The sequence below is a fragment of the Erpetoichthys calabaricus genome, chromosome 17, assembly GCF_900747795.2.
Source record: "Erpetoichthys calabaricus chromosome 17, fErpCal1.3, whole genome shotgun sequence".
Taxonomy (NCBI): Eukaryota; Metazoa; Chordata; class Cladistia; order Polypteriformes; family Polypteridae; genus Erpetoichthys; species Erpetoichthys calabaricus.
In genome coordinates, this window is record NC_041410.2 from 68028443 (window position 1) to 68043693 (window position 15251).

Below are 15251 nucleotides of genomic sequence, written 5' to 3' on the forward strand. Positions count from 1 at the left end.
GTGTAAATAAACGTGTGGTGATGGCTGGAAATGTGTCTGCCCGTCTCTGTCCGGGCCGCACTATTTCACAATAGATAGATACAGTAGATAGATAGATACTTTATTAATCCCAAGGGGAAATTCACATACATCCAGCAGCAGCATATTGATAAAAAACAATATTAAAGACTGATGAAAATGCAGGTATAACAGACAATAACTTTGTATAATGTTAACGTTTACCCCCCCGAGTGGAATTGAAGAGTCGCATAGTGTGGGGGAGGAACAATCTCCTCAGTCTGTCAGTGGAGCAGGACAGTAACAACAGTCTGTCGCTGAAGCTGCTCTTCTGTCTGGAGATGATACTGTTCAGTGGATTCGGTGGATTCTCCATGATTGACAGGAGCCTGCTCAGTGCCCGTCGCTCTGCCACAGATGTCAAACTGTCCAGCTCCATGCCTATAATAGAGCCTGCTTTCCTCACCAGTTTGTCCAGGCGTGAGGCGTCCTTCTTCTTAATGCTGCCTCCCCAGCACACCACCGCGTAGAAGAGGGCGCTCGCCACAACCATCTGATAGAACATCTGCAGCATCTTATTGCAGATGTTGAAGGACACCAGCCTTCTAAGGAAGTATAGTCGGCTCTGTCCTCTCTTGCACAGAGCATCAGTATTGGAAGTCCAGTCCAATTTATCATCCAGCTGCACTCCCAGGTATTTATAGGTCTGCACCCTCTGCACACAGCTACCTCTGATGATCACGGGGTCCATGAGGGGTCTGGTCCTCCTAAAATCCACACCAGCTCCTTGGTTTTGCTGGTGTTCAGTTGTAGGTGGTTTGAGTCGCACCATTTAACAAAGTCCTTAATTAGGTTCCTATACTCCTCCTCTGCCCACTCCTGATGTAGCCCACGATAGCAGTGTCGTCAGCGAACTTTTGCATGTGGCAGGACTCCGAGTTGTATTGGAAGTCCGATGTATATAGGCTGAACAGAACCGGAGAAAGTACAGTCCCCTGCGGCGCTCCTGTGTTGCTGACCACAATGTAAGACCTGCAGTTCCCGAGACGCACATACTGAGGTCTGTCTGTAAGATAGTCCACGATCCATGCCACCAGGTATGAATATACTACCATGTCTCTCAGCTTGTCCCTAAGGAGCAGAGATTGGATGGTGTTGAAGGTGCTAGAGAAGTCCAGAAACATAATTCTTACAGCACCACTGCCTCTGTCCAAGTGGGAGAGGGATCGGTGTAGCATATAGATGATGGCATCTTCCGCTCCCACCTTCTCCTGGTATGCGAACTGCAGAGGGTCGAGGGCGTGGCGGACCTGTGGCCTCAGGTGGTGAAGCAGCAGCCGCTGCATGGTCTTCATCACATGTGACGTCAGAGCAACAGGCTGGAAGTCATTCAGCTCACTAGGACGTGATACCTTTGGGACTGGAGTGATGCAAGATGTTTTCCAAAGCCTTGGGACTCTCCCCTGTTCCAGGCTCAGGTTGAAGATGTGCTGTAGAGGACTCTCCAGCTGCAACGCAGAGGCCTTCAGCAGTCATGGCGATACTCCATTTGGACCCACTGCTTTGCTGGCACGAAGTCTCCTCAGCTCTCTGCTTACCTGCGCTGCTGTAATTGTGGGTGTGGGGGGGGGGGGGGGGGACTCTCTCCTAATCTGGTATCAGCAGAAGGATGGGTGGAGGGTGCAGTACTCCGAGGTGAGAGTGGGTTAGGGTGGTCAAACCTGTTAAAGAAGTTATTCATCTGGTCTGCTCTCTCAATGTTTCTCTCGATGGTGGCACCCCGTTTCAAGCTGCAGCCAGTGATGATCTTCATCCCATCCCACACTTCCTTCATGCTGTTATTCTGCAACTTCTGCTCCAGCTTTCTCCTGTACTGCTCCTTCACCGCCCTGAGCTGGACTCAAGAGTTCCTTCTGCACGTACTTGAGCTCATGCTGATCATCGCCTTTAAAAGCTCTTTTCTTCTGGTTCAAAAGGCCCTTGATGTCACTTGTAATCCATGGCTTGTTGTTAGAATAGCAGCGTATTGTTCTTACTGGAACTACAATGTCCATACAGTTGATGTAGTCAGTAGTACAGTCAACAGCATCCTCAATGTTCTCACTCTATGATCCCTGCAGGATATCCCAGTCCGTAGTTCCAAAGCAGTCTCTCAGAGCCTGCTCTGCCTCAGGGGACCACTTCCTGAATGAGCGTGTGGTTGCAGGTAGCTCCCTTACTCTTGATTTGTAGTGAGGCTGAAGCAGAACCAGGTTGTGATCTACTTTCACAAGCACAGGCAGCGTCTTTAACGTTTGCATACAGTAGGTCAATAGTCCTATTTCCCTGAGTGTTACAATCCACATACTGGGAGAAGGCAGGTAATGTTTTTTCCAGGGTCACATGGTTAAAGTCTCCAGCGATTAGCACAAGTGCCTCAGGGTGCTGCGTTTGTAGTTTAGCAACAGCGGAATGGATGATGTCACCCACTATCTCCATGTCCGCCCGAGGGGGGATGTAAACAATAACATCAATGACGTGTCCAAACTCTCTGGGCAAGTAATAGGGACGCAGACTTACAGCCAACAGTTCGATGTCCCCGCAGCAAGTGGAGATTTTGACGTTTACATGTCCAGAGTTGCACCACCTTGTATTCACATAGAGAGCGAGTCCTCCTCCTTTCCACTTCCCGCAGGTATTTGTGTCTCTGTTTCGCTCTAACTGTGCTAAACCCGGGTAGCTCCACGTTAGCATCTAGGATGTTAGTTGTTAGCCACGTTTCACAAAAACACAACAAACTGCATTCTCTGTAGGTCCTGACATTTTTTACCAACGCAGCCAGTTTGTTGATCTTATTTGGTAGTGAGTTCACATTTCCCAGGATCACAGAAGGCACCGAAGGCTTGTATTGCCACTTTCTCGCTAGCCGCTTGGCTTTTAGCTTAGTGCCGGCTCTGCTGCCACGATACAACCTTCTTACCTCGTCTTTTTAGATTATACAGAGCTAGAAGGTCTGGATAGATTTAAAATCTATATTTTGATTGTTCTATCATTCTTTGAACATTATCTCAGTATATAATCATTCTGCTCATCCCAGACCTCAACAAAGCACTACAGAGGGTGCTGAAGTTGGTACAAAATTATTACTGCCACACAGCTGCCTTCTCTTCAAGACATACAGCATATACTGTAATACTAGCCACACTACCTGTTGAAGACAGGTAATAGAGTAATTTTAAAATATTTACTACCTCTTGTCCTACATGTACCTTCAGCTCTTTTCCTCTGTATCCACGTGTGTCTGAGCCTCTCTTGAATGGCGTGTCATCTCAAGAGGGGAGGGCATTCCCATAAAGCCTTCTCGCCAACTCTGTCATTATATTCAAAGCACCATTCTAATATCATGTTTGGTTTTATAATGTCTGTCTTTGAAAGCAAGTCTCTCATCCTGCCTTAATGTTTCATTAAATATTAGACAGATATGCTGCCTTTAAAAGACAAACGGTGCTTACTGAATACCTCAGCCATTCTGCACAGTTCAGGACCATCTGTCCTGTAAATTCATGGACAATTTTTACCCAGTGATCATAAGGTTTATTATCAGCCATTCATTTTGACAAATGTGATTGTTTCTCTTTGGTAACAACTGTTCCATCTTAAGCGTCAGAATATTTAACAATAATTTTATAATGTGGCCACTGTGTCCCTCCAGGAACAAACTACTCAAAAAAATTTAAAGGAATACTTTGAAAACACATCAGATCTCAATGTGAAAAAAATCATGCTGGATATCTATACTGGCTAGTCCATTTTGCCGAAATTTCATTGCAGCAACTCAAAATCGTACTCAGTTGTTTGTATGGCCCCCATGTGCTTGTATGCATGCCTGACAATGTCGGGGCATGCTCCTAATGAGACTACAGATGGTGCCCTAGGGGATCTCCTCACAGATCTATACCAGGGCATCACTGAGCTCCTGGACAGTCTGAGGTGCAACCTGGCAGCATCAGATGGACTGGAACATAATGTCCCAGAGGTGTTCTATTGGATGTAGGTCAAGTGAGCGTGTGGGGCCAGTCAATGATATCAATTCCTTCATCCTCCAGGAACTGTCTGCATACTCTCGCCACATGAGGCAGGGTGTTGTCGTGCACTAGGAGGAACCCAGGACCCACTGCACCAGCATAGGGTCTGACAATGGGTCCAAGGATTTCATCCCAATACCTAATGGCAGTCAAGGTGCCATTGTCTAGCCTGTAATGGTCTGTGCATTCCTCTATGGATATACCTCCACAGACCATCACTGACCCACCACCAAACCAGTCCTGCTGAACGATGTTACAGGCAGCATAATGTTCTCCACGGCTTCTCCAGGGTATTTCACATCTGTCACATGTGCTCAGGGTGAACCTGCTCTCATCTGTGAAAAGCACAGGGCGTCAGCGGTGGACCTGCCAATTCTGGTGTTCTATGGCAAATGCCAATTGAGCTCCACTGTGCCAGGCAGTGAGCACAGGGCCCTCAGGCAAACCTCATGAAGCCTGTTTTTGATTGTTTGGTCAGAGACATTCAAACTAGTGGCCTGTTGGAGGTCATTTTGTAGGGCTCGTGCAGTGCTCATCCTGTTCCTCCTTGCCCAAAGGAGCAGATACCAGTCCTGCTGGTGGGATAAGGACCTTCTACGGCCCTGTCCAGCTCTCCTAGAGTAACTGCTTGTCTACTGGAATCTTCTCCATGCCCTTAAGACTGGCTGGGAGACACAGCAAACCTTCTGGCAATGGCACATATTGATATGCCATCATGGAGAAGTTGAACTACCTGTGCAACCTCTGTAGTGTCCAGGTATTGCCTCATGCTACCAGTAGTGACACTGACCATAGCCAAATGCAAAACCAGTGAAAAAGTCAGAAAGGATGTGGAGGGAAAAATGTCAGTGGCCTCCACCTGTTAAACCGTTCCTGTTTTGGGGGTCGTCTGATTGCTTCCCCTCTAGTGCACCTGTTGTTAACTTCATTAACACCAAAGCAGCTGAAACTGATTAACAACCCTCACTGCTACTTAACTGACCAGATCAATATCCCAGAAGTTTCATTGACTTGATGCCGTACTCTTAATTGCAAGCCAGCTCTTGCTATTAGTGAAACATGGTAATACATGACTCTAAGTGTTCTTTTCTATCACAAACATTTCTACTGTAAAGATTTTGATTTTTTTTCAAATAGCAAAATGTTTTCTGGACTGCAGGTGATTATTACCTCTTAATCCTACACTGAAACAAAAACATTGGGTACAGAAAAGAGAAAAGAAAATTGTTTATATTTTATATAGTTAATTTATGACAGCCTGCTTGTAAAGAAGCTAAGGATTTACATGTTGGGGTTAATCTGTGAGCAGCCACCCTAGAAGCAGTTAGTGGTTAGGAGCCACTCATGGAACAGAAGGTGCTTCTGAATCTGCCACTTCTGGTTGCTCCTTTGTCACATAACAATCATTACTAATCTAATGCAAAAAACAAAAATGTTGTTTGTTGTGAGCAATAAAATAAAAGTTTTTTAAAAAGCATGGTGCAATGTATGTCTGATTCTTACCATATGCACGTGAGCAGAAGAAAACAGAAATTTAAAACCAGTTTCTTACAAGTAGTGTGTTAGAAGAAAGCCAATTTGAGTCTTAAGGCTATAGCAAAGTACACAATATTAAATATTTGTCTTGATATTCACGTTGGGTCATAAAAAGCCAAGAGATAGACATTTAGTGTGCAAGATGTAGATACTGTAACTTGTGAATTCTCATAAGAGAAGGAAACAACTAGCTAGAGAGTATTTTTTCCTGAATTAAGTAAAGACAAAGTGGCATATTTAGTTATGCTGGGGTAACTGTTTTTTTTTTAATCTCTACAAATAGTTTATATAAAAAATAAATAAGACATTGTCTAGCTTTGTGAAGAATGTTGAACTAGCTGAATTAACAGATGTCCAAGAGTCAGTTTCAGCAGATGGGCCTAGAGAAAATTGAGGTTTGTCTGGAAATATTGCAAATTAGGCTTAATACAAATAAAACATTAAGTCTTTCACATAATTAGAACTGGAGGCTGGAAATAAAAAATAATAGGCTTTTCAGATAAAAAGTAAGGAGTTCCTAGTAGACTTGCTTTCCATAAGCATGCAATGTACAGTGGAGTGATTAAAAAAAGCTAATACATTACACTGCTCTCTGATGCAGGAAATTTCACTGTTATGTAATTCAACATCTGGAATACTCTGTGTAACGTTGGACTCTGTATTCCAAGAACGGCATACAGAAATGCCAAAATTAAACTGCTAGATTTATTCTTGAATCAAAGGGCATCGAGATAAACAGGAGTTAAAAGTATTTATCTTAAAAATGAAGATTAAGAGGTAACACGATGGAAATGTTTAATATTACAAAGGGAGTAGTAAGCATAAAAGCTAAAGTCTTTAAAGCTAGTTCTTCATCAAAACACAAGAATACTAAATGGAGGCAGGCTAAGGACAAACTCTTCAAGGTACAGCAGCTATAGATACTGCCCATGAAAATGTTAATAGGTGGTCTAAGTTAAAGAAACACCTTCTCATCTTCTCCATCTGCATGGAATGAATTTTCTAAAATTAAAAACAAAGAACTCTAAAAGACATGCTCTTATTACTTTTGTATACTAACAAACAACATATAAATAATCCTAATATTTTATTCAGAACAGTGGCAAACTTAAAAAACAGGTAAACCTAAAAGGACTAAAATAGTAGCAATTTTTTTTTTCTTTATACTAGATAATATAGCTAGACGGGTTAATCCTTATCTATCAATTAGCTTTCAATTTAAGCAGCAGTGTATCATATTTCCCTTTATACCAGCCACCACAGTAAACATAAATTGAAGACAGAAGGGGAAAGCTTCTGATCTGATTTCCAAAATGAAACCTGCTATATTACATTAGAACACCTTTCCAACTAGATTGTTAAAGAAAAACGTCATCTACAGGAGCTGCACAACCAACAGTGGACATAATTAATGAACCTTTATTAAATGGTAGTTTCTGATTTCTTCAAATTCACCACTATTAGACCTTTAAAAATATAGACCAATATTCAATTTGCATCTTTCTTTAAGAGACAATTGTAACAGGAAGATGTTTAAGGAGGGGATGATGCCATTACATATTTTTCAGAAATATATTCAAACATCATCTAGTATAAATTAATAATGTCCCACTCCATATACTGAATTTGCTGCATTTAAATGAAATAGGCTACCATTCTATGGTATCATGTTTCAAACCTATTCAAGAAAGTTTTCATTTCAGTTTGCCTAAGGACTCACTTTAATGTTACATATACCCTGTTTTTTTCTAAGACTCTGTGAAGCGCCTTGAGCATGGGAAAGGCACTATATAAATAAAATGCATTATTATTATTATTATCTACCAAAACAAGTATGTAACAATTGCCTTACAAATGTTCAAATTATCATCATCTTTTAGCAGCATTTCAAAGTAAGACATTCATAATATTATAAGTGCAAAACACAGATAGATAGATAGATAGATAGATAGATAGATAGATAGATAGATAGATAGATAGATAGATAGATAGATAGATAGATAGATAGATGGATGGATGGATGGATGGATGGATGGATGGATGGATGGATGGATGGATGGATGGATAGATAGATAGATAGATAGATAGATAGATAGATAGATAGATAGATAGATAGATAGATAGATAGATAGATAGATAGATAGATAGATAGATACTTTATTAATCCCAATGGGAAATTCACATTCTTCAGCAGCAGCATACTGATACAATAAATAATATTAAATTAAAGAATGATAATAATGCAGGTGAAAAACAGACAATAACTATGTATAATGTTAACGTTTACCCCCCCGGGTGGAATTAACTGCCACAGTGTGGCAGTTCCCAGACTAATAACAATATAAAACATTCAGCACAGTGGTCTAATAATAAAATAAAACTAACAACACACTTAAGGTCAGGTCAGGTTGAGGAGTATGCACTGGTACAGTACAGTGCCGCACCCACCACACGACGAAACAGCTTGGAATTCTGGTTTGCAACCCCCCAGGCAGACACACGGTCCAGTCCAACCCTCTGGAAATGACCCACTATCTGCCACAGCCAGGTGTTATGTGGGTGTCCCCTTGGCCTGGTCCAGCCACTTGGGTCCTCAACAATGAGGAACCTGTGTGCTGGACCACCCTCGGGGAATCGTGCCACACAGCCGTAGTGCCGTAACTGACACTCCCTCATAATGCAGGTAATGTGCCTCATTCGGAACTCCATGAGCAACCACTCATTCGACACAAAGTCAAACCAGCAGTACCCAAGGATTCTCCAAAGAGACACAGTACCAAAGGAGTCCAGTCTTCATCTCAGGTCACTGGATAACATCCATATCTCACAATCATATAGCAAGACAGAAAGCACCAGGACTCTAAAGACTTGGACCTTCGTCCTTTGGCAGAGATAGGATAGGAAGAGTTAACTGAGACATGAATGTCACTTCCGAGGTAAGTAAACCTCTCAACAAGGTCAACATTCTCTCTGCAGACAGACACACTGATGATGGCTGTGCCCACAAGGTCATTAAAGGCCTGGATCTTGGTTTTAATCCAGGACACTCGCAAGCCCAGACACCTCGCTTAGTCTCTCAAGCGCCCCAATCAGAGCCTCCATTGACTCTGTGAAGATCACAGCATCATCGGCAAACTCAAGATCAGAGAATCTTCCTTCACCAACAGATGTCCCACAGCCACTGGACCCCACGACCTTGCCCAACACCCAGTCCATGAAAGCACTGAAGAGAGTAGGAGCAAGAACACACCCTTGATGAACCCCAGAATCAACTGGGAAAAACACAGAGGTTCTGCCTCCACTCTGCACTGCGCTCACAGTATCTGTGTACAGGCCAGCCATGATATCCAGCAACCCTGAGGGGAACCCCGCGAACCCTCAGGATGTCCCACACTGCAGCCTGATGAGAACCCTCAGTGCTAGGATACAGATGGTAGACTTCTTAAGTATAAAACAAGACTTCTCCGGTCGCTGGTAGGTGAGCAAGTGATCACGGATCCTATTGAGGACAACCCTAGCAAGGACCTTACTCTTGTTTTCATGTTTTCATGCGTGACATGCATAAAGAAATAACTCTCTCTCACTCTTTTACTTTAATCAATACCAAATTACAGTAGTATTTATTAACATTTGAATTATTTTTAACCTATGTTTATCACACTACTGACAACAAACTTCAGGTGCTGACTCTGAAGTAGTAGGGGGTGCTACTTCATCCTCAGTACCTGCTTACCTGTGTCTATGCCCACAGTAATAAATAGGGCTGCGTCCTATATATCACCCTTAGCTCAAATTATAAAGCTGCATATCTTTATGGTTGTCCTGTCTGGACTCCCACAGGGTTGTAGTTTGAAACGGCAGACCTGCTGGAAGAAACTGAAGCCACTGGAAGAAGCTATCAAGAAGCAATTTGATCATTTGTGTGGATTCAACCGAGTCAAAAAATGTTTCTGGGTTATTCATCTGGCATGACAAGAGGTATTCCTGGGGTCAGCCTCCTGGAGCCTCTGTTCCTCAAACAGGCAAACTTGAAGTCTGAAGAGTAACAGTTCCATGGGAAGATGATGTGACCTGAGAAAGCGAAAGAAGGCTAGAGGTACGGGAGCAAGACAAAACTAAAAACTCGTCTATTTTTGTGTATGTTTCCTATATCCATTTCCCTCCACTAACCCTCCTCTATTGGAGTCTTCAATAAACCTCACTTGTTTTTTTTTTCACTTGGTCTGGCATAGGGGTGTTCTGGGTCAGAGGTGCTTGAGAACACCCAGATCTTATCTACAATTTTCCTCATACCTGCATTTTCACTATCATTGACAAAGAATATTCAGTTTCACTATAACAGATAAGGTATTGACATCAATATGAACACCACCTTAAAAAAATTAGTGAATTATACAGAGTTGCAGTTACCAATATGAATACTACCATACTTTCTAGAATATGAGGTAACTTGTGGTCTAGAAATAGAGAAAATTGTTTATTCACTTATTTAAAAAAGTTCACCTTAAATGAGCCATCTATTAGTTACATTTACTGACTTGCTGAAAGCAGACAGAATTTATGGAACTTGAGCATATACAACAAAGAGCATATATAACAAAGAAATTATTAAAAGAAATAAACATTTGAAATACATCAGTCTGTGTGTAATGAATGAATCTAATATACAAGTTTCACTTTTTGAATGGAATTATTGAAATAAATCAACTTTGTCATGATATTCTAATTTTATGACCAGCACCTGTAGTGTATTTAGGCTAGGTTTTTTAACTACAGGGAAGTTTGTTTGCAGGAGGAACATACAAAGGTCTGGTCAGGTTGGGAAGCATGCACTGGTATAGTACATTGCTGCACCCACCACATGATGAAACAGCTCGATTATCCTAGTTGGCAATCACTCCCACCCCAGGGAAACACGAGGTCCAGTCCCAACCTCCGGAAATGACCAGCTATCTGCTGCAGCCTGGTGTTACATGGCCATCCCCTTGGCCTGGTTCAGCTGCTGAAGTCTTCAACAATGAGGATCCTGTGAGCCCGATCACCCTTGGGGAATTGTACCACATGGCTGTAGTGCCATAACTGACACTCCCTCACAAAACAGGTAATGTGTCACATTTGCAAATCCATGAGCAACTGCTCGTTCGACACAAAGTCAAACCAGTTGCACCAAGGATTCTCTGAAGAGACACAGTGCCGAAGGTATAACACAATATTTCATATATACCACAAAAAGGCAGGAGGCAAGAAATTATATCAGTTTTTTTTTATGAGAACACACACTCCAACACGTGTAGCTGCTTACATTGCAAGAACATAAGAGTTTTACATACCTTCTATAGTCTCTAGAATTCAAAATGCCTATGGCATTATTTTTAGGAATAAAAAAGTTCTTAAATTTTAAGTCCTGGAAATCTAAATCTGGAACCTGATGGCACAATTTGAACTTTGGGCAAAGCATAGCTACAGTCCCACTAGATTTGGCCTGCTTTCTATCCTGCTTGTGATAACGTTCTGTGAAAAAGTGAGAACAAACACTGCTTCAGACAAATATTCATCCATCCATTTTCCAACCCGCTGAATCCGAACACAGGGTCACGGGGGTCCGCTGGAGCCAATCCCAGCCAACACAGGGCACAAGGCAGGAAACAATCCCGGGCAGGGTGCCAACCCACCGCAGCAGACCAATATTGTTACTTATAAATCTGACAATGTTGTTGAGACAGTTTTTTTTATTATTCACACTAACACTTATAAACCAATACAAATAAAAGCAAACATAATAACAGTTTCAGTTAAAAAGTGACATTAATATTTTGTCTATTTTACCAGTTTCTGAAGAAAAAAAAAGCTCTTTGCTCCTTATTAATTTGTTATACAATCAGATGAAAATTTAGCCTATCACCACTAATTGTTTCTATGCCCCTCACTCTCAACAGTTTTTTTTCTTTTATCAATGTTGATGGAAGTAATGATTGATCATGCTTGGTTTCAGAGATATTCAGTTGTAATAAGGAATGATCATACATTTTAAAAAATCATCAGATTTGTCCATGACTGCCCCCCTTATCAACTAAAAAACTCTGAAATCTGGCTGGGTTTTGCCTGTTTTAAGTTGCAGGACCTCTGATTACAGTAATCATTTAAAAATACTATCTAGGACATTTGCACTGTTAACTGTGAAGCTTCATCTATATTGGTGAAGGAACAGAAATTTTGAATGATCCAATGTTAATTTCTCCCATCTAACTGTATTTTCATTTATCTGCTACAACAATGTAGGTCAACATTCCTTTATCAAGCATATATTTAGTGCCTAGTTATAAGATATACTTGTACTTTGTTAATTTAATACACGTACATAGATGTTCATAATACTAAACATGGATCTCCACTTCAAAGTGTTTGCAATATATTGTATATCCTTTAGTCAGAATTGATACTTTTGCCATTTTGGTTATTTTCAAAAATATGCCTTATTTTCAGTTCCCTATAAGTAGCGTGTCACATGCCAAGGATTGGAAAACACTGTTAAACATCTACAACATGGGACGACCTGATTTTTACTAGTGTCTGTGTAAAAAAGAAAAACTGAATAAAAGAACCATTCATCCATGCACTGAAAGTTACATTTTCAGTATAATAGCCTAGCATTCAGCGAGTATATAGTTACAGAATTGCTTGGCAGCCCCTCCACTGTAGCACAAGTTGACATATACACCATAAAGGTTTAGGCCAGATTTGGGATCTGTTTAGGTTGCCAGTTTTACAATGTACATAACAATGTAACTTTACTGAAATCCTGCACCGCTTGAAATACTTAATGTGGTAATGAGTAAACACTTATTTCACATTACTCTTCATTGCCCTATTAAGCACTTAACACAATGTTGTTGTGTGCACTGCAACATGCTAGGCTGTTGCAGAATAACTATGTAAACAGACTACAAATTATAATTATTAAGTTTAATCAAAACTTAAACTGTATTCAATTATTGATTAAAGTGTAACATATGAATCAGAATTACAAACCAACCACACATTTCAAAGAGGCATTGAAGCAGAAAATAAAACCCACTCTGTATAAAATTTAAAAAAATAAATAAGTGAGTCAATTTTATATTTATGGAAAACCTTCAACAGAAAATTTCAGCAAAACAGCTATGCACAAAATTGCAGCCTTTCTAGATTTTACAGACTTCACATTTATTTATTTGCACATATGTCAAGTTAGACTGCAACTGTATATGTACTTGAAGCTAACATCTCTTAACAAGAGAAGTTTCTGTGCGGTGAAGAGAGATGACTTGAGTTTAAACTGTAGCCATTGTCCAAACTAAATACTCAAACACCATAAAGTTTCGCATTTTCTATGCTTCATGTTCAAATATATTAATGGATATAATAATAATAATAATAATAATAATAATAATAACATTTATTTGTATAGCACATTTTCATACAAAAAAGTAGCTCAAAGTGCTTTACATAATGAAGAACAGTAAATAAAAAATATATATATATATATAAAACAACATAAGAAATTAAAATAAGACAATATTAGTTAACATAAAAAAAAAAGAGTAAGGTCCGATGGTGGAAAGAAAAAACAAAAAAAAAAACTCTGGAGAAAAAACGGCTGGAGAAAAAAAATAAAATCTGCAGGGGTTCCAGGCCACGAGACCGCCCAGTCCCCTCTGGGCATTCTACCTAACATAAATGAAATAGTCCTCTTGTGTCTACAGTTCTCACGGAAGGACTTGATGATGATGGACATGCAGACTTCTGGCTTTTAATTCTTCACTGTTGGAACATCATGGTGCTTTGAGTAGATGGTGGTGGTGAAAGCCACCACCAAAAGGACACCGGAAAAAGAAACAGAAGAGAGAATAGAGGTTAGTACAGATTTTAGAGCCACCATCAATAGTTATTATAATGAATTGGATATACTGAGTATCAGGATTAAATTACAGTGAAATTATGAGAAGGCCATGTTAAAATAATGTGTTTTCAGCAGTTTTCTGAAGTGCTCCACTGTATTAGCCTGGCGAATTTCTATTGGCAGGCTATTCCAGATTTTAGGTGCATAACAGCAGAAGGCCGCCTCACCACTTTTTAAGTTTTGCTCTTGGAATTCTAAGGAGACACTCATTTGAGGATCTGAGATTACGATTTGGAATATAAGATGTCAGACATTCCAATATATAAAATGGGGCGAGATTATTTAAGGCTTTATTAACCATAAGCAGAATTTTAAAGTCAATCCTGAATGACACAGGTAACCAGTGTAGTGACATCAAAACTGGAGGAAATGTGCTCAGATTTTCTTTTCCTTGTTAGGATTCTAGCAACTGCATTCTGCACTAGTTGCAAACGATTTATGTCTTTTTTGGGTATTCCTGAGAGGAGTGCGTTACAGTAATCTAGTCAACTGAAAACAAACGCGTGAACTAATTTCTCAGCATCTTTCAATGATATAAGAGGTCTAACTTTTGCTGTGTTTCTTAAGTGAAAAAAAACTGTCCTAGTGATCTGATTAATATGTGATTTAAAATTCAGATTACAGTCAACAGTTACCCCTAAGCATTTTACCTCCGTCTTGACTTTTAATCCTAATATATCCAGTTTATTTCTAATAGCCTCATTGTATCCATTATTGCCAATCACTAAGATTTCAGTTTTCTCTTTATTTAGCTTGAGAAAGTTACTATTCATCCATTCTGAAATACAAGTCAGACATTGTGTTAGTGAATCAATAGAATCGGGGTCATCAGGTGCTATTGATAAATACAGCTGTGTGTCATCAGCATAACTGTGGTAGCTCACGTTGTGACCTGAGATAATCTGACCTAACGGAAGCATGTAGATTGAGAAGAGCAGCGGACTCAGGATAGAGCCTTGTGGAACACCATATTGGATATCATGTGTCCTTGAGTTGTAATTACCACAACTAACAAAAGAATTTTCTCCCTGCCAGGTAGGATTCAAACCAATTTAAGACGCTGCCAGAGAGGCCCACCCATTGACTAAGGCGATTTCTAAGAATATTATGATCAATGGTGTCAAATGCGGCACTCAGATTTAATAGGATGAGAACAGATAAATGGCCTCTGTCTACATTTACCCGCAAATCATTTACTACTTTAACGAGTGCAGTTTCTGTGCTGTGATTTGTTCTAAAACCTGACTAAAATTTATCAAGAATAGCATGTTTATTGAGGTGGTCATTTAACTGCATAATGACTGCCTTCTCTAAAATTTTACTTAAAAAAGGCAGGTTAGAGATGGGTCTAAAATTTTCAAGAGCAGAGGGGTCAAGATTATTTTTCTTAAGTAGGGGTTTAACTACAGCAGTCTTGAGACAGTCTGGGAAGACCCCCGTATATACATATTTGACATAATAAGAGTCGCATTTTGGTGTAAACAAATCTTCCGTTTTTTCACTTTTTCTTTACTATGAAGTCTTTTACCTGTTTCTTTTACTGGTGTATGTCTTTCTGGCAGGTTTTTGAGTTCCTCCCGGAAGCTGCCAGGCTAGTAGAAGAGGCTGTCGGGATAGAAGAGACTGTTGCTATGACAGCAAAAAGTGGCACCTCCGTAATCTTTAGTCCGTCACAGAAGGTGACCGTGGCTGACTCTAATTTACAGGACTGATGG

General features: G+C 40.3%; 1 protein-coding gene across 1 annotated transcript in view; it reads right to left on the minus strand.

Moving 5' to 3' along the window:
- Positions 1-708: 708 nt before the first annotated feature.
- Positions 709-15251, minus strand: part of LOC127526095 (uncharacterized) — a 57810-nt gene continuing 43267 nt past the window's right edge. The window contains exon 2 of the mRNA XM_051920238.1: positions 709-1520. Coding sequence (XP_051776198.1) covers positions 846-1520 — 675 coding nt within the window. The 3' untranslated portion in view covers positions 709-845. The remainder of the gene's footprint in view (positions 1521-15251) is intronic.